General features: G+C 39.4%; 1 protein-coding gene across 1 annotated transcript in view; it reads right to left on the bottom strand.

The window, feature by feature from the left end:
• Nucleotides 1-10,342: 10,342 nt before the first annotated feature.
• The window catches only part of MTDH (metadherin), a 33,100-nt gene continuing 26,593 nt past the window's right edge, over nucleotides 10,343-16,849 (bottom strand). Inside the window, exons 10-14 of the mRNA XM_006028002.3 lie at nucleotides 14,762-14,889; nucleotides 13,604-13,723; nucleotides 12,457-12,576; nucleotides 11,393-11,549; nucleotides 10,343-11,064 (exon numbers count right to left, since the gene is read on the bottom strand). Coding sequence (XP_006028064.1) covers nucleotides 10,994-11,064; nucleotides 11,393-11,549; nucleotides 12,457-12,576; nucleotides 13,604-13,723; nucleotides 14,762-14,889 — 596 coding nt within the window. The 3' untranslated portion in view covers nucleotides 10,343-10,993. The remainder of the gene's footprint in view (nucleotides 11,065-11,392; nucleotides 11,550-12,456; nucleotides 12,577-13,603; nucleotides 13,724-14,761; nucleotides 14,890-16,849) is intronic.

The raw sequence follows: 16,849 nt of genomic DNA, 5'->3' as shown, positions 1-16,849 counted from the left end.
TAGCCGTCCACCCTGGTCGCCAATATCGGCTTGCAGGGATGTGTAGCTTTCCTTAACATAGAGAGCTACACCCCCGCCCCTTTTCTCTACACGATCCTTCCTGTACAGGGTATAGCCATCTATACCCGTGGTCCAGTCATGGGTGGAGTCCCACCAGGTCTCCGTTATCCCTATGACATCATAATTATTTGCACTTCTTGGGTCTTGCTTGAGATGCATCGGTAGATGCAAGCCAGGGTTTGCTTTGCTGGCTGCAGCATTGCGGTGGTGGCTCATGGTCATGTTTTGGTTAATCATGACCCCCAAGTCTCTTTCAGTCATGGTGCTAGTGAATATAGCACTGCCAAGCCTACAAGTATGGTGTGGGTTTTTTCTCCTGAGGTGGAACACTTTGCATTTCTCGGTGTTGAATGTCATCAGGTTTTGATCCGCCCACCTTGCAAGCCTGTCCAGGTCAACCTGAATTGCCAGTTTATCCTCTAGCATGACTGCACTTCCTCATAATTTGGTGTCATCTCTGAACTTAGCCAGTCTGCTTCTGACACCTGAATCCAGATCATTTATGACTATATTAAAGAGTACTGGTCCGAGTACCACAGTTTCCCAATTTTACCACGAGGACATCATGGGAGACCAAGTTTTAAATCTATGACATCAACCTCTTCTCCTTTGTCCAAGCAATGCATCACCTGCTCTTAGAAGGAAATGAGGTTGGTCAGAAAAGACCTAGTCGCAATGAAGCCATGTTGGCTGTCTCTCAGAATGTTGCCTTCCATTAGTCTGTTGTTGTTTGTTTGATGATTTTTTCCAAGATCTTTTGAGGGATTGAGGTCAAACTGATTGGCCTGTAGTTCCCTGGATCTTCCTTCCTTCCTTTCTTAAAGATGGGCACCACATTGGCCCTCTTCCAAGCTTCAGGACTCTCTCTTGTGAGCCACAAGTTCTCAAATATCCTCACCATTGGTTGTGCTATGATGTCAGCCAACTCTTTTAGCACTCTTGGGTGCATTCCATCCAGGTCAGCTGACTTGTGGATGGCCAGCCTCTCAACCTGTTCCCTCACAAGCTCTTTGCCAATTATAGGTGCATAATCACCCCCACCCTTGTAGTCCTACGCCTTGTTAGGGCACACTGAGCAGTGCTAGCAGGCTGACCCCCCTGGATACCGTATAAGCTGAGGCTACTCTGACCCTACTCAATGTGCTGTGGTCCTGGGGACCAGCATTTATTTAGATGAATTAATAGCACATGTAGATGTGGTCATAGTATACTATTGTGTGAGGCTGCTATTACATTTGAGTTACTGTATTTGGTTTATGCTTTCAAATCTGGGTGATACTATTGTAGCAAAACCCTGTTTTTCTTTTTTTTAATTTTAAAATGCATTCCCCCTCCCCTTCCCCAACCATTTCTGACTCCTTCTCTCCTTCTCTATTCCCTATAGATAAGTATAAGTGAGCTCAGACTTAGGATAAGCTTTAAACATTTTTATAGCAAGTTTTTGTATATCCAGTTTTATACTGTATAATTATTAGGTTTGTATTGCTTTTTACTGTTGTATATTGTATTGTTATCTTTTTTGTATTGATTTTTATTGTTTCATATGGATATTGTATGCTTTAGGCCTGTGTCATTTTTCCATTTTATATGTCAAGCCTCCATCTTCTGTCCTCTGCCTGGGCATACCACGTTGCAATAATGTGATTCATTGTACCCCTCCCATGTAAATTGGTTCCCCGATGAATGAGAATGATTGGGAATGATTGAAATACAATGGTAGCAGGCCTTTACTGAATGGCCTGTAATGACTGGGCCATCACCTCGCATTGATTCATTCAGGAACCACAGACCTCACCCAGGAACAGAGACAAGAACCCAGCATTTGAAAGACAAAAGACCCTGCAGAACCAGCAACTCTCACCATTACAGACACCTGAAACTGCACATCCCTGTATGGAGCGCACATGCTCAGTACGCCAGGGGCTGACCTTGCCTGGGCATGCCTCCTATCACTAGGATCACACAAGGGCTGCCCCTATAAAAAGGGGCAGTGAAGACAAACCCAGTAGGAACGCCATTTCCATCTGGACCAGACCAGTTTCACGTCACCTATCCACCCAGAGGCCGTGCCGGTGATCCCCTCTGGACAACACCAAGCTGAAGGAGACCCCGACTGGCCCTCGACGATCAATTTCCAACCTGGGATAGGTAGATATTACCTAGCAGGCATACCTCCTTCTACAATTTGGACCCTCTCTCTCCGTCTCTCTTCTCCTGGACTTCAGGGGACTTCAGCCCCTGCACCAAGCCTCTCTAACCCCTGCTGCCATTGTGTGTGTGTGGGTGCAAGGGAACCAATAAGACATTGTGTCACCATCTCTCCTGTTCAATAAAACCACTGTCATTTGCAACCCCGAGTTGGGTCATGTTTCACTGAATCCCAGTCCCTTCCCTATCTTAAATTCCAGCCTCATTCTCTCTCTCAGCTCGTCCCCACCCTCTCTGCTAGTTTCCCAATCTCCTCCCAATTCCATCTCCCCTCTTCTGCAACCTCTCAGCTTCTCCTTGCTTTCTTGCTGCCTTTCAGCCTCCCATGCCATCTACTGCTTTTTTCCTGTGACTTTCTGCTGCCTTTCTCTGCTATCCCACTGTCCTGCCCCCTTTCAGTCTCTCCTGCCACTTTTCCTGTGATTTTCTGCTCTCTCTCTGTTTTCAGGCTTCCCCCACACCTTCTGTAGTCATCCCCCCTGCCAGCTTCCCAGCTCCTTGTGGCTGTCCTGCAGTTTTCTCCGGCAGCTAGAGCCATTCTTCAGCTCCCAGCATCTACTGCTGCTCCCTGCACCTTCTCTAGCTGCCCCGGAGCCATCCTCTGGCTCCCCACACCCCCTTTACCACCCACACTTTCCCTTAGTCCCATTTTCTCTCTCCCCACCTACCTTTTCAGCTCCTCTGTAGCTCTGGCTCGTCCCAACCTCTGTGCCAGCCATGCTTCCCTGTTCTGCAGGCTTTGGGCATTGTCTTTTAATCAATTAAGACCAATTAACCTAAAGTTACCCCCAAGCCTCAGTTCTTCAGCCCAGGCCCCTGTAGTCTACCATTTCTAATCCCAGTCCTGGTAACTTTAACTCCCTACACTTCTACTTTCTTACTTTAACCTTTCCCCAGGTATCCCAAGTACACCAAGCACATACATACATACACATCACAACACCCAACTTAGGAACTCACCTGTGTGTATGTGTAGGTGGGTGGTAGGTGTGTGAATTAGTGAATACATTTATATATACATATATAGATATCATTGTGTGTGTGTATGGTATTAGTAATCCATGTATGTGCATTGGATGTACAGGTGTTGGTAACTGGTAACTGATTCTGTCTAAATTTGGTGTGTGTAGCATGTATGGGCTTAAACTGGTGATAGGTGTGCATGAACCTAGACTAATTATTTTGAACGTGTATCTGAGGTGCTAGTGTGAGTGTGTATGCCTAGTAGGGGTGTATGCACCTAGTGAGTGGATGTGTGCTTGATTTTTATGTGTGCATGTGCAATTGTACACCATGCTCTCCTAACAGTGCAATATTGAAATCCTGAGCGTTGGCCTGACCCCTCAGGGCAACACTATGGTACAGTCCAGAGGTACACGTATGAATTCTACCTGTTGTGACTGCATGCATAGAGCTTTTTGTTTGGTGAGTATCATATTGACAAATACCCAAAGAATTTATTGTTACCAAACATGAGGGGAATTACAGTATGTTTTATGCAAACATAAAAACACTTTCTCCAAGCAGGGTAAGTAGAAATCTCCATTCTTGGGATAGTTTCACAAAATGAGTTTGCATTTCTAAGGAAAAAATGGTCTAGTATTAGAATTCTGAATGAGCTGAATGAATGTATGGAGTTATCTTAGATCCAGAACAGCTGCCCAATCGTTAGCAACTTGCCTGACCAGAAGTCTGAAACTGGAAGGCTGTCTGATCCCTCTTTGGAAGATTAGGAAAAAGTAATATAAGCTATTTCTCTTGAATCAAAATGTACTAAGAGCCAAGGTGTACTATAGTTTTGTGTTTTTCTGGGTTGTTTGTTTCTTTTGAAGGGGTCCATGATCAAGGAACAAATCAAAGTCAGAAAAGAATACGGACAATACAAAAAAGTGAGGAAAATATACTAGTCTGGATACACAGGTCCACTGAAATATTATCCTACCCACAAAAAGGAGGTTGCCTCTAGAGGTAGGGGAAACTTTCCCAACACTTGGCTCAGATAGGACTCAATAGGACTGTCCAGCTGCAGTCCATTCATTAGGAAGGAGTATGAAGATGCAAACAAAGCAAAATCAACATCTTCTGTGGAAGTATCATTTCTTCCTTGCATGTCTGTGGTTAACCTAATAAGGTTATGACAGCTGTCTTGGTTGCATTATTGTTTGAAGAGAATCATCTCCTACTAACTGGGGTCGCATTAGTCCTAGGAATTCAAAATAGCAGTTTGATCTATAAAGCTTTGGAGAGCAGATCTTCAATAGGATTTGATATTTGCATAGGGCACCAGAAGGATTGTATGCAATGTAGCATGATAAGAGACTGCAAAGGAAGTGTAAATGTCCTAAGCTATTTTTAGTATCTGAGAGAAAGGGCTACATTTTACAGGTAGGCTTTCTTGTTCAGTCAAGAAAGCTGACCAAGAGACTTCCTAGCTACAGGCAGATAGAGAAAGAGCAAGCTTTGGGAAACTCTCTCTTTACAGATATGAAATACGATAGCTGGACTTACATTTGAAAGCCAGAGGGAAAACTAAAAACCATAAAAAAAAACCAACCACAAACCACACGCAGCAGAATACAGACCAGTTCTCAAGTAAAAGGTTAGAATCCAAAACTGGATTGTATTTTCTTTTAGCTACTTATATGTATGTTAAAAAGTGAAAGTAGCATATGGTAAGTCTAAAAGAAAACTCATTAAGCCATAAAAGGTGTTGCCAATGTTCTTAGGTCACAGCAGCCTGCACCATCTAAATGCGTTGGAGCTCACAATTACCCTTTTCATAAATGTGTGTGGAATAACGACATTTAGTTGTTTACAGTGAGCATCAGATTGGCAAATATCCAAAGAAAGTACTAGGGCCATGTACAACACGTAAACATTGTGTAGCAGGGATTGCAGCTGCTGTGGTATATAGCTTAATTTACAGCCGACAAGCACACAGGCAGAAGCAGGTAACAGCCCCATTGTGTTTTAGGGTGACACTGATATGCTGTTTATAAGAGGTATCCACTGTCATGATACAGAGAGCACTGCAGGGTATAGACATGGCAAAGCTTGCATTCCTGATATACAGATGTCTAACTGCATCTCATGCTTTGCTTAAATTCTAAACACCTCCCCTTCCCAAAATAAACAAAACGGAAGCAGACTGGCCAAGTTCGCCAATGACACCAAACTTTGGGGCAAAGCATCCACACCAGAAGACAGGCGAGTGATCCAGGCTGACCTGGACAGGCACAGCAAGCGGGCGGACGAGAATCTGATGGTGTTCAACGCCGATAAATGCAAGGTTCTCCACCTTGGGAAGAAAAACCTGCAGCATCCTTATAGGCTCGGCAGTGCTATGTTGGCTAGCACTATGGAAGAAAGAGACTTGGGGGTCATCGTTGACCACAAGATGAACACGAGCCTGCAGTGCGATGCTGCGGCTAAGAAAGGGACCCAAAAGCCGGCCTGCATCCCTACATGGCCGCAGCTGGAGTACTGCGTCCAGTTTTGGGCTCCACAATTCAAAAAGGATGTAGAGAAGCTTGAGAGAGTCCAGAGAAGAGAGACGTGCATGATCAGAGGTCAGGGAAGCAGACCCTACGATGACAGGCTGAGAGCCCTGGGGCTCTTTAGCCTGGAAAAGCGCAGGCTCAGGGGTGATCTGATGGCCACCTATAAGTTTATCAGGGGTGACCACCAGTATCTGGGGGAACGTTTGTTCACCAGAGCGCCCCAAGGGATGACGACTAGGTCAAATGGTCATAAACTACTACAAGACCGTTTCAGGCTGGACATAAGGAAGAATTTCTTTACTGTCCGAGCCCCCAAGGTCTGGAACAGCCTGCCACCAGAGGTGGTTCAAGCGCCTACATTGAACACCTTCAAGAGCAAACTGGATGCTTATCTTGCTGGGATCCTATGACCCCAGCTGACTTCCTGCCCTTTGGGCAGGGGGCTGGACTCGATGATCTTCCGAGGTCCCTTCCAGCCCTAATGTCTATGAAATCTATGAAAACCAAAAGCAAAAACCCAAAGTCTTTAGCCAAGGTAAAATAGGCAGCTACAAAGAAAGTGAAAGATAGTCTCGTTACTAGACAACTCAGTGATGACCATCATAGAGATGGGCCTGTAGCTGCTCATGTCTTCCAGGCGAAATTGCCCTAATGTTGTTTTTGGGCCCAGACATCTTTTTGATATTTAAACCAACTGAAAAGGAGAAACCACAAAAGAATTCAGGAGAAATTTATGGTAGGAAAGAACTATAGGAACTTGGCTTGAATGTGGCAGAGAAGTTACTAAACTGGGGTCAACACTTACCTAGAACTCAGATTATTTTGTCCTTCTGATTACAAAAGGCTCTTGGGACATAAACAACCAGCAAACATTTTGCTTATTTTGCTTAGAAACTTCAAGACTAAAGCAAGGATTGGGTTTTACAAGTTTTTGTTTGTTTGTTTTTTTACTAACTAGGCCTCCAGACATGTCACAGCATGAAAGCACAGGAAATAAATGTATACTACTTGTAGCATACTGCATATTTCCTACTTAAAGAAGCCCTTACCTCCTCACATACAGCTAATACTCAAAATATTTTGCAGATGTACCAGTAAGTGAAATTAAGGCCATCACCACTAGAGTATTGTGTTCAGTCCTGGTGTCTGCAAATCAAGAAGAATGTTCATAGTTTGTAGGAGTCAGAGAAGAGCCATGAGGATGGCTAAATAATTAGAAAACAGAGCTCAATCTACTTATAGAAAAGTAGAAACTGATCAAATTCTCCAAGTACTGGCATGGGGAACAACTTTGATAATGGAGTGCTCTGCTATGTAGCAGACCAGTAAACAGCTTTCATTAGTGACCAGACCAATTTTTTTTTTTTCTTCAGTAAGCTGAAAACGTACACATCTTTGTACAACAGGTGAGTCTTTAAAAACGTGTTTTCAATAGGTATGTATCTTTGGAAGGAGGGGAAGGGGGGTGGAATTATGCAACAAGACTATGTGTGCGTGTGTGTGTGGGAAGAGGGGGTGTTGAGATCAGCAAGGGTGACTACAATCAAACAAGAACAGTTTTAAAATGAACCGAGATTCAGCCAGACATTGATTTGGGGGTTCTGTGTTTGTAATATTGACTCAATACAAGACACTCCAACAATGTTCAAAGGGCTTCTGCTGACAGAGTGCCCCTGTCCCCCCCACAAACGAATTTCAGCTGACAAGGTTCTAGCAAGATCCACAAGCCACATGCTATCTTTCCCTTTTTTCCTCCTGATTTCAGTCTATGTCAGTTAAAACTGGAAACTCAGCTTGCAGATATGGAGCAAAAGCAGCAGAAGAGACTCTGTACAGGAAGTACAAGTGATAGGCTACAGAAGAGGTAAGTTAAGGGATCCCTTAACTAATGAACATTTGAAAAACTGAAAACTCAAACTCTGCAGCTCAGAGATGGAAATTATTCATTTGCAGGGAGAAACGAAGTTGATTGAAATAGTCTGTCTTGTATGCCAAGAACAAAAGTCTTGTTTTCCTACCTGCATCATTTGTCCATTATGCAAACTGAGCTATGTGAGGAGAATAAATTAAAGTAAGAGATCTGCCATTTCAACAGTATGATTATGTAAGAATGGATGGATGCACAATATATGTGAAGAGACTTTAAAAGGTTTTTCCTCCCTTCGTCTTCTAATGCTTATTTAACTCAAAGCCTGATTTGTTAAATCACTTAAATGAAAAGCACACTATTTTTAATGAACTTTGATCTGCTAGTCATATACATTCAAATGTTCACCTAGGTCCTAGTCATCAGAACAGACTTCTAGCTGGGAACTGGAGCAAAATGGTAGCTTCCAATGAAAATCAGTTCAGTTGCAAAGATATCAATACTAAAGGTATTCCTATGAAACATTTTGAAAATTTGTTTTTAATGTATACATTCTTTAGTAAACATTTAAGTAATGTTTAACTACTGTACTTTTTCTTTAGGTTTATAAAAGGAGCTATCCAAAAGTTTTCATTCGTCTCAAGTCAACTCAGATTACTATCTTTGTACCAAGCACATGAATCCTGTACACTTTCCCAGATGAAAAACAAAAACTGAGAGCACACAGTAACTATCTAATTACACATCACAACCACACTTTCCATACAGGTGTGCAATATAAACCATTTCAGAAAAATTACAAAAACATCATATTATGAAAATATTTCATGCATTTAAGAAAATGAGACTTAGTTTCTTTAAACAGTATTGGTTTCTCTTTCTGTTGAAGGTACCTATGCATGAAATGTATTTTATTATTTTGCAAATTAGCCATTCCTTGCCTTGGGTAAAAGTAAAAGATGACAATCTAAATAGATAACTCAGTTTCCATTCATGGATAAATTTCATTATTACTGTTTCCTTTGGAGCATCTGTTGAATAAAAACAAATGTCTAACTTTCCAAGATACTCAATCCATACACAAATGAAAAAAAACCACTACAAGTAGATGAACAACTAAATGGATGACATTTAAAAGGGATGGCTGGAAAGGTTCAGACTGCTGTGCAAGCTAGAAGCAGCAGCTTGCTGCAAGTAAAACACATATAAATTGCTATGTTGAACAATTCAAGGACTTATACTGGCAATCCAGAACTGTCAATACCCTTCCAAAGGCAAATCCTAAATCAGTTTTTATATAGTTGTAGTCAATGCATCATTTTGTAAAGGTCTTTAAGTCCTTTTTCAGAAAGCCACGTCTAACAAAATGTACAGGGTGGGACCACTATTAAACATTTGGAAGTTTACTGTACATATGAATTTAAAGACCTGCTTCTGTCACACTGAGAAGTAGCAAAATGGAAATCTAATTTACAAGAAGCAATGCATATTACATGACTATGTTAAACATCTTAGAAATCCTTGTTGTAAATATTTCAGTTCTGAAGTTAGTTTACACGGAACTGATAGGCAAAGCTTTTGTATTACTCTCTCCTCAGTGAGTAAAACAATACTATCAAATTGCTCAATTTATCATTCATAACAAATTTAGAATAGAATTGAACAAAATTTCTGAACATGTAAACAAACTGCCATGTTCCTGATGCAGGTATTAGCACCTGCATAAGTTAGTATTCATTTATTAGGAAAGTTCTCAATAAGGCATGTCTTTAGTACAATTCAAACCAGCTTGTTTCTTTAACTATTATTTCTGCTTTGCAAGCAGAAGACAATATTGGATGGTTGATCAGTGCCATTTGTCACAACTGTTACCATTTCATTTCTCTGCCACAAAAATGAAAGCCAATCATATCAAATAAACCATGGCCTTTCTTTTACAGAATTCATCACGTGACATTAATGATGGTCCTTACCAAACATAAAAGTTTTGTAGAGCATATTTACAGTGTACATGGCTGAGCATGGACCATTTATAGATACAAATATACTTGCTAATTTGATACCATGTAGTTAACACAGTGCCTGAAAATAATATCTGAAAACACCATTTTAAAAAAAATCAATAGTTTAAAGTGGGAAAAGGTTCTTTATTTTACAATTGCTATAACTGCATGAAATTTCTTATAAAAACACCAATCCCTTTCAAGAAGTTTAGATGCATATTCTATAACTATAGGTTAAGGCAGTAAAAAAAAGAAAAGAAAAAAGTGTACTCCTGATAACCTGTGATCTTGATGATGTCGATTAAAAGCAGTCCAAAGCCGTTTTTCAATTTGCCACCAAATGCTTGAATTAGTGTATAGTTTGTGAATGAAAACGGATTATCTTGCTATTTTTTGTTTTAACCAAGAAAAAGGGAAGAGAAACAGGTAAGTTAGTAAATGCTAAAGGAAAAGGACATTTTGCATTTATAGTTCATTTTTAAGTGTTAAAGAAAAATCAATCAGGAGAAGAGTTTTAGCTGCGAATCAGAACCCACCAACCAAATAAAAAAAAGCTATATGCTGAAGCAGAAAACAGTGGAATTAATTTTATGCACATTGCTGCATTCTTAAAAATATACTGTTACTTTGAACAATTCAAGTAATGTAAGAGACTATCAAAAATAACTTCATGAACCACTCAAGCTTTAATCACATTCTCAAACTTTTAACCAAAAGCCATTTTATTATGTTAACTTTGTATAATAAACCATAAAGGTTTAACTGTACAAATGATTTTAATGATTTTATTTGCACTTGTGATTCCTTTAATGGTTAGCTGCTTTGCTAACCAACATATTGTAAAGATATGGCAGATTACGTATTTAATCAAAGCACTTTGATTTAGGCATGAAACAGATCCAAATGGTAGACATTCTGTGTTTCTATATACCACTCAAAAGAGGGTCAAGAAACATCCACTATTATACAGACAACTATTTTACAGAAAACCCTTCCTTAAAATTAATCCTTTATTCCCAGCTGCAGATGAGATAGGACATAATCTATTGTAAACAGGGCACTGTGTTGTAAAACCAGTTTGTTTTTTTTGTTTTTTTAAGTTAACATCTTTCACCATAAGTTGGAAAAACAGACTCTTCAAAGTGTCTCTCCAGCATGTAGCATGTTCTGCTGTTTTCTATAATCACAAAGTTACTTTCCTTGGATTCCTTTTTAAAGATGGTTGTGTTCACAGCAGTTCTGTTTTAAAAATCAGTTGAAATTTATATAAAATTCTGTACATGTTCACAAATTATTGCATAAACAGCATAATCTTCATGACAGTATTTCAGCAACATATGTCCATCTCAGGAAATTCACGTTTCCCTTCTTGCTTTTTTCTTCTTTTTAACTTGTTTGGGGGACTCCCAGCTTTCTTCAGACTTGGCTAAAAAAGTTGCAATAAAAAAAAATGTTCCTTAAGCTTTGTAGAAAATAATTTGAGCACAAATTGCTTAAATATTGATCAGTACATTCCATATTATTGCAAGGTGTTATACAGGAATATAAAATAAAGCATGTTTTTAAAAGAACAGCTTTTTAAAGTTATACTTGGCTATCTGTTACAAGGAAACTTAACTCCTCTGCTAAATTAAATATTGAATAACCCAAATTAACATACAGTACTGAAGCCCATCATGGCAGAGAGTTAACCAAGATATTTTTTTTTTTTTAGTAGCTACAAAACCGATCTTCGCATACTGAGAAATACTTACTCTGTAGAGGAGGCACACTGTTTTGCTTAATATTAGAACTTGAAACATCTGTCTCTTGTAGCATCTGTGGCACTTGGGTAGTGATCTTGTCAGAATCACTCTCTGATACAATTACAGATGGCTCAGTAGAAACAGCAAGTGAGGGAGCCTCCCCAGGCTATTTTAAAAGGCAAACATTTTTTTCAGGTTAAGCTAAAAAAAGTATCTTTTTCACAACAAAGATTTTTATGCAATTTTGTTGTATACTTAGTCTGTTGAAAAATCGTTTACCAGAATTGTAAGACTAAGACTGCCCTCTAGTGACAAAACTGACTACAAATTCAAATCAAATCAAATCCAGATTAGACTCTTTAAAAGCAATTCTCAACCACAGTGCCCTTGCACCCTGGGGCACCTTGACATCTTTTCAAGAGTGTTTTGGAGTGCCATGCAATATTAACACACTTAGGTATGCAAACATCATTTCACAAAATACCCAGAGATTTCAAATACAAATCTGTCGTGTTAAAACAAAATAAAACAAAACAAAAAAACCCCAACTCACATTTTGTGGCCTTTGAGCTCTTTACAGAAGAAAGGCGGATGTGTTACTTTTTTTTTTTCCATAGTCAAAAAAATGTGTGAAAATAAAGACCTAGCTAGCATTTTCTAAGGGGTGGTTCAAGTCTAATGAAGGGTGACTCGAGGCTACTGAGGTGGAGAACCATAGCCTTAAAATTTAGAGCAAGAAAAAGAATCTACTGAAAGGAATCTAGCAAGATTATTAGGTTCTATCATTATGATGAGAAATAATAAAAATTCCAATCAGATATCAAAGAGTATTTTAAGCATATAGGACTTGAGAACGTGGAAAGATCACAAGAAATCTTTTATTATAACTTTTTTTTTTTTTTTTTTAAAGAAATGCCTAATAACTTGAGCAGTATTGAAAGTCTATATTGACCCCTGCTTTCCACATTCCTATGATGGATTTTTTGGTATCTATTACCAAGTCTCCATATTCTTCACTTCTGTTATGTCAAAACAGGATTTACAACATTATCCTGATTCTTTTTGTTCCCTACCTCAGCTGGTTCACTAGTGCTCATGGTCTTCAAAGAAAAAGCTATTTCCTGTTGGGGTTGAGTTTTTGAGGTATCCTCCTGAAATTCATCTCCAACTTCTCTATCCAGTTCTTCAGCATCCTGCAAAGAAGACAGGGGTGAGCCAAGAACTGTAAAGGGAGTCCCATGCTTTTGTACCTGTAACTCTCAGTTTTCTTAAAATTAACCAAACTAGCTTTCATGACATTAAGCTAAAGGAAAGAAATAAACATTCCCAAAAGTTTAAAGAAAATATTAATATAATTCAGGTGGACATCCACTGTATGCCAGCATTATATACAGTTTCTAGAATGCAGCACAACTATTGAAATAAGATTCAATAGTGAACTATTCAACTATTGAAACAGTTCAATAGTGAAGGCAGTATCTTAGGCAAATTTACTGTAGACAAAATAGTTCAATTCCTGCAATAAAACAGATTTTTCTCAAGGCTTCTCAAACGGTTAGCTACAAAGGTGACCTCTGGAACTTCTATCCCTGCCAGATAGCAACTAACTTCTTAGATTCTCCTAGCTGTCTCCAAATCATGGGCACTTAAGATTTTACATACACTAAGCTACTTCTATACCTTCAATATAAAGTTAAAACAGCCTTTCACAATATTCTGCTGCAGACCTGCCAAAAGATCTTCCATCTCTTTTACTTTTTTAGCTATTAAAATTTTCCATCAAGAAGATGATCTTCAAAAATATAGGGGTGAGTGGGCTTCCTTTGCAAAGGAAACCAATGATTGCTAAACGGCATCCTTAATGGAAATAAGGATCCCAATTTATTTGAAAGAAGGATATAGTTCAGATTAAACAAAACTGAGTTTGAGACCACCACCTATATTTTCCTTATGTTTCATGAATTCTGCTGATCAATTAACTTGCACTTAAAATGAGGGACTATTCAACAGAATTGAATCATGTTGACAGTAAAATAGTCATGCAACTGTATGTAGCTAGCATTAGGATTTATGACAATCAAGCATTTTAAGAATCGTTATTTATTTTATTGCTGGTTGTTAAGATTTGAATGCTGAGAAACAGTGCATCTTTCATAACTTCCAAGAATTTTGCCTGATGAGTCAGTATTAAAATGAAAAGGGATATGTATATTTTTGTACCTGTGCAGGAGAACAAGCTTCTTCACCTTGCTTCTTCTTTTTCTTCTTCTTTTTCTTGGATTTGCCACTGGCAGAACTCTGAAGAGTTGGCTCTGCTTTTTCTCTCTCATCATCTGAAGCCTTAATATTTAAAGCAAGAGACTGGGTCTATAGTAAGCATTTCACTACTTTTCATTGACACAGATTGTGAGCAAGTACATCTCTTGTATAAATTGTATTTAATGATACAAGTGGACAGATTGAATTGAAATAGTAAAATTAAGGCCATTTTGGAAAGAAAGCCATTCTTTACAGGCTCTGGCAAGTCATTTGCTTTATGTGATTAAGAACAAAGACATGGTAAACACTATGATGACAGCTCTTGGTATTAGCATAAGTTATTTTGTGTTTGTTTGTTTTTCCTACAATGAATACCCTTCTCCTTTGTAAATTTTTTTCAGGGTTTAGAGAGTAGATTCAATAAGCTATAGTGCAGAGTTTAAAAATCATCTCATTCACCTGGAGCTGTATGGGGTAGGGCTTGCAGAAGCTACGTGTAAAAACAGAGCACATGGGATCAGCAGTTCCCTGACCATACAAATCATGGGCTACATACAGGGTAAAATACTGGCAAGAGAGTATTACAAAGAAAGATTTGCATCCAATAGAGAGCAACAGTGAGCTGGTTTCAAAAGTGAATACTTCATGCACTGTGACGCCATAATTGTTTGCTAGAAAACTAAACAGATGAACAGTGGAATCTAATCAATTACTGAAAATACTTGATGTCTTCCTTCTTGATTACATTTTTGCCATTAATAATAATAGCATAGTTATATTTAATAACTGATGGGTGCACGCAACCTGAGAATTAGACTCTGTGTTCCTGCCACATGCACTATACCCAGCGTGGCGAAACTATGGCACAAGTGGCAAGGGCAGTCTCTCTGTGTGGCATGCAAACGGGGACAGGCAGCACAGCAACAGATAGGGCAGGAAGCAGAAGGCAAAGCAGGAAATCAGGTAGGAAGCAGGGGTCAGGAAGTAGAAAGCTTAGCTGCAAACTGAACAAAGGAAGGAGACCAGGGTAGTACATAGGATGGACACTACAAAAATGCAAAAAGTTGGTAAAGTCTAAGTTATGGCATTTTGTAGGGAATAACTTAGGTTGTCATCTACCTTCTGAACATCAGATGATAATTCTTCATGTTGTGCAACAGAAGCAGCCTTTTCTTCATCTACCCAATTTCCCCATTCTTCTGCTGGTGCATTCCAATCAGAGCTGGGATCAGCAGAAGACAGTCCATCTACAAAGATTAGAGAGACAGATTTTAAGCAGAGGTGCTTGTTTTACTGATCTGGTTTCCATCCCAAAATTAATGTACTGATATTCTTGCACACTATTTTTATCCAAAACGTGCAGGCCTTTGTTCCATTTTGCCATTGGTTTATTTCAGCAATGACTGCACAAATTTATGATGGTGGTCTATTATCATTACCTTGAGTGTAGTTATTGGCAAACAGTATGAAAGAAGTCTACAGCCTATAACACCGTATGCCAGGTAATTAACAAGACAAAGATTCTCTTATTCTCAGTATACCCAGCATAGAGCAAAGAGATATAAACATCATCTGAAGAATCAACTATGGTAAGGTTTAAAATAAAATTTAAAAGTTCCTATCTACCTTTCACCTAATTTAAAAAAAAAAAAAAAGAAGAATATACTGAACTCAGGTAAGTGACAGACCAATGATTAGGAGAAAGTTTACACAGAGTATACAATCTTTTCCTCTATATATCCAACTGTACCAGTATTATGTACCGTCAAGACTAATCTCCTTCCTACCATGGGCAATGAGTTGGCTTATAACTGATCTATGGTCCAATTACTGACTGACGAAACTAAAAAAAAATCTTTACCAAAAATACTGGCTTCTCACTTGCAGGTCCCCAGAAAAATCTATTCATTCTTTTCTATCATTAAAGCTCAGTTTTGGGTATGCAACAAACTCCCTTATTTTCATCTAACCTGAATTAGAGAACATAAGTGTCCACAACCTATAGGCTGAGCTCTGGCTTCCATCACCACTGTGCTTCTGTTGCTTGCCATTTGTGACAATATGACCTTGTTAAGCTTATAGCAACAGTCAACAGGATAACATTTTCTGGGCAGCAGCACAATGTAATCACTTTCTAGGCGAATGAGCTAATAACATGCACTATGTTGATAGTGAGAGCTACCATATTTATCTTACATTCATATAAGAAAACTTCATTAAATACACTCTCCATCACTAAACTGCTGCCAAAGCAGCATGTGCTCAGTAATGGAAACCAACTATGAAGCTAATTAAATGCAACCAACAGTAAGTATGACTATACAACATGTGGCCCATAATGGGCAAAAATACTGAAGGGAACCCACCACAAGAATAGGTTACTGCAGCCCAAATGAATATCATAGGTGGTACTGCCCTTAGCTCCCCTCAGCACCAATGCTTTTTCAAGTTATTGCCAGCTACTACATCAACTACATTTTGACTTCCTCTTCACTCCCACAGCTGAGTTGCACCTCTTTCCTATTTCCAATGATCCCTGTTTCTTTAATAGCCTTAAAAGTCTGACAAAACATCACCAAACAGGGGCCCCAAACAGTTCACCTAGAATCCTTCTCCGTTACCCCCTCTCACAGTCTGTCACATACAATTAGCGTGGCTCCATGAGGTAGAGCTGGAACAGACTGCCCCGCGCCTCATCTAAACATACATTTTTGGACGCACAAACAACAACTCCCAGTTCCAGTCCTGAGTGGGGGGCCAATTAACACATGGTTCCTTTGTGGGTATAGGGGGGTGGTACCTGGAGTGCGCACACCTACCGAGCAGTTCTGAGCCACCCCTTGCAATTCTATTGACACTGGTGGGGCCTGGCCCAATGAACTATGCGGTAAATCACGAGCCTTTGGCTTTGGATTAATATCATGTGGTGTTTGTACTATACATAAATAGATTCAGAAGTGCTGCTTAAAAGTGTGTTTAAGGAATACTTTTGCTAAAGCCTGCAGCAGTCTCAAAAAAGGTAAAATGCATCAATTCGGGATGAACTACATCAATGGGTACCTGTAGTAAACTGCCTATACGCAAATTACCGTAAAATATTTACTTCAAGTGTTTTTAAATTTGCCCCCTCACTTCCATGTGCTCAGAGAAAGCAGGATATGACAGTAAGGGGGCAGGGAGAGCCTGCAGGGGAAAGAAATTGGGGGG

Source organism: Alligator sinensis, unplaced genomic scaffold, assembly GCF_000455745.1.
Source record: "Alligator sinensis unplaced genomic scaffold, ASM45574v1 scaffold191_1, whole genome shotgun sequence".
Lineage (NCBI taxonomy): Eukaryota > Metazoa > Chordata > Crocodylia > Alligatoridae > Alligator > Alligator sinensis.
This window is presented reverse-complemented; position numbering and strand designations above follow the sequence as displayed.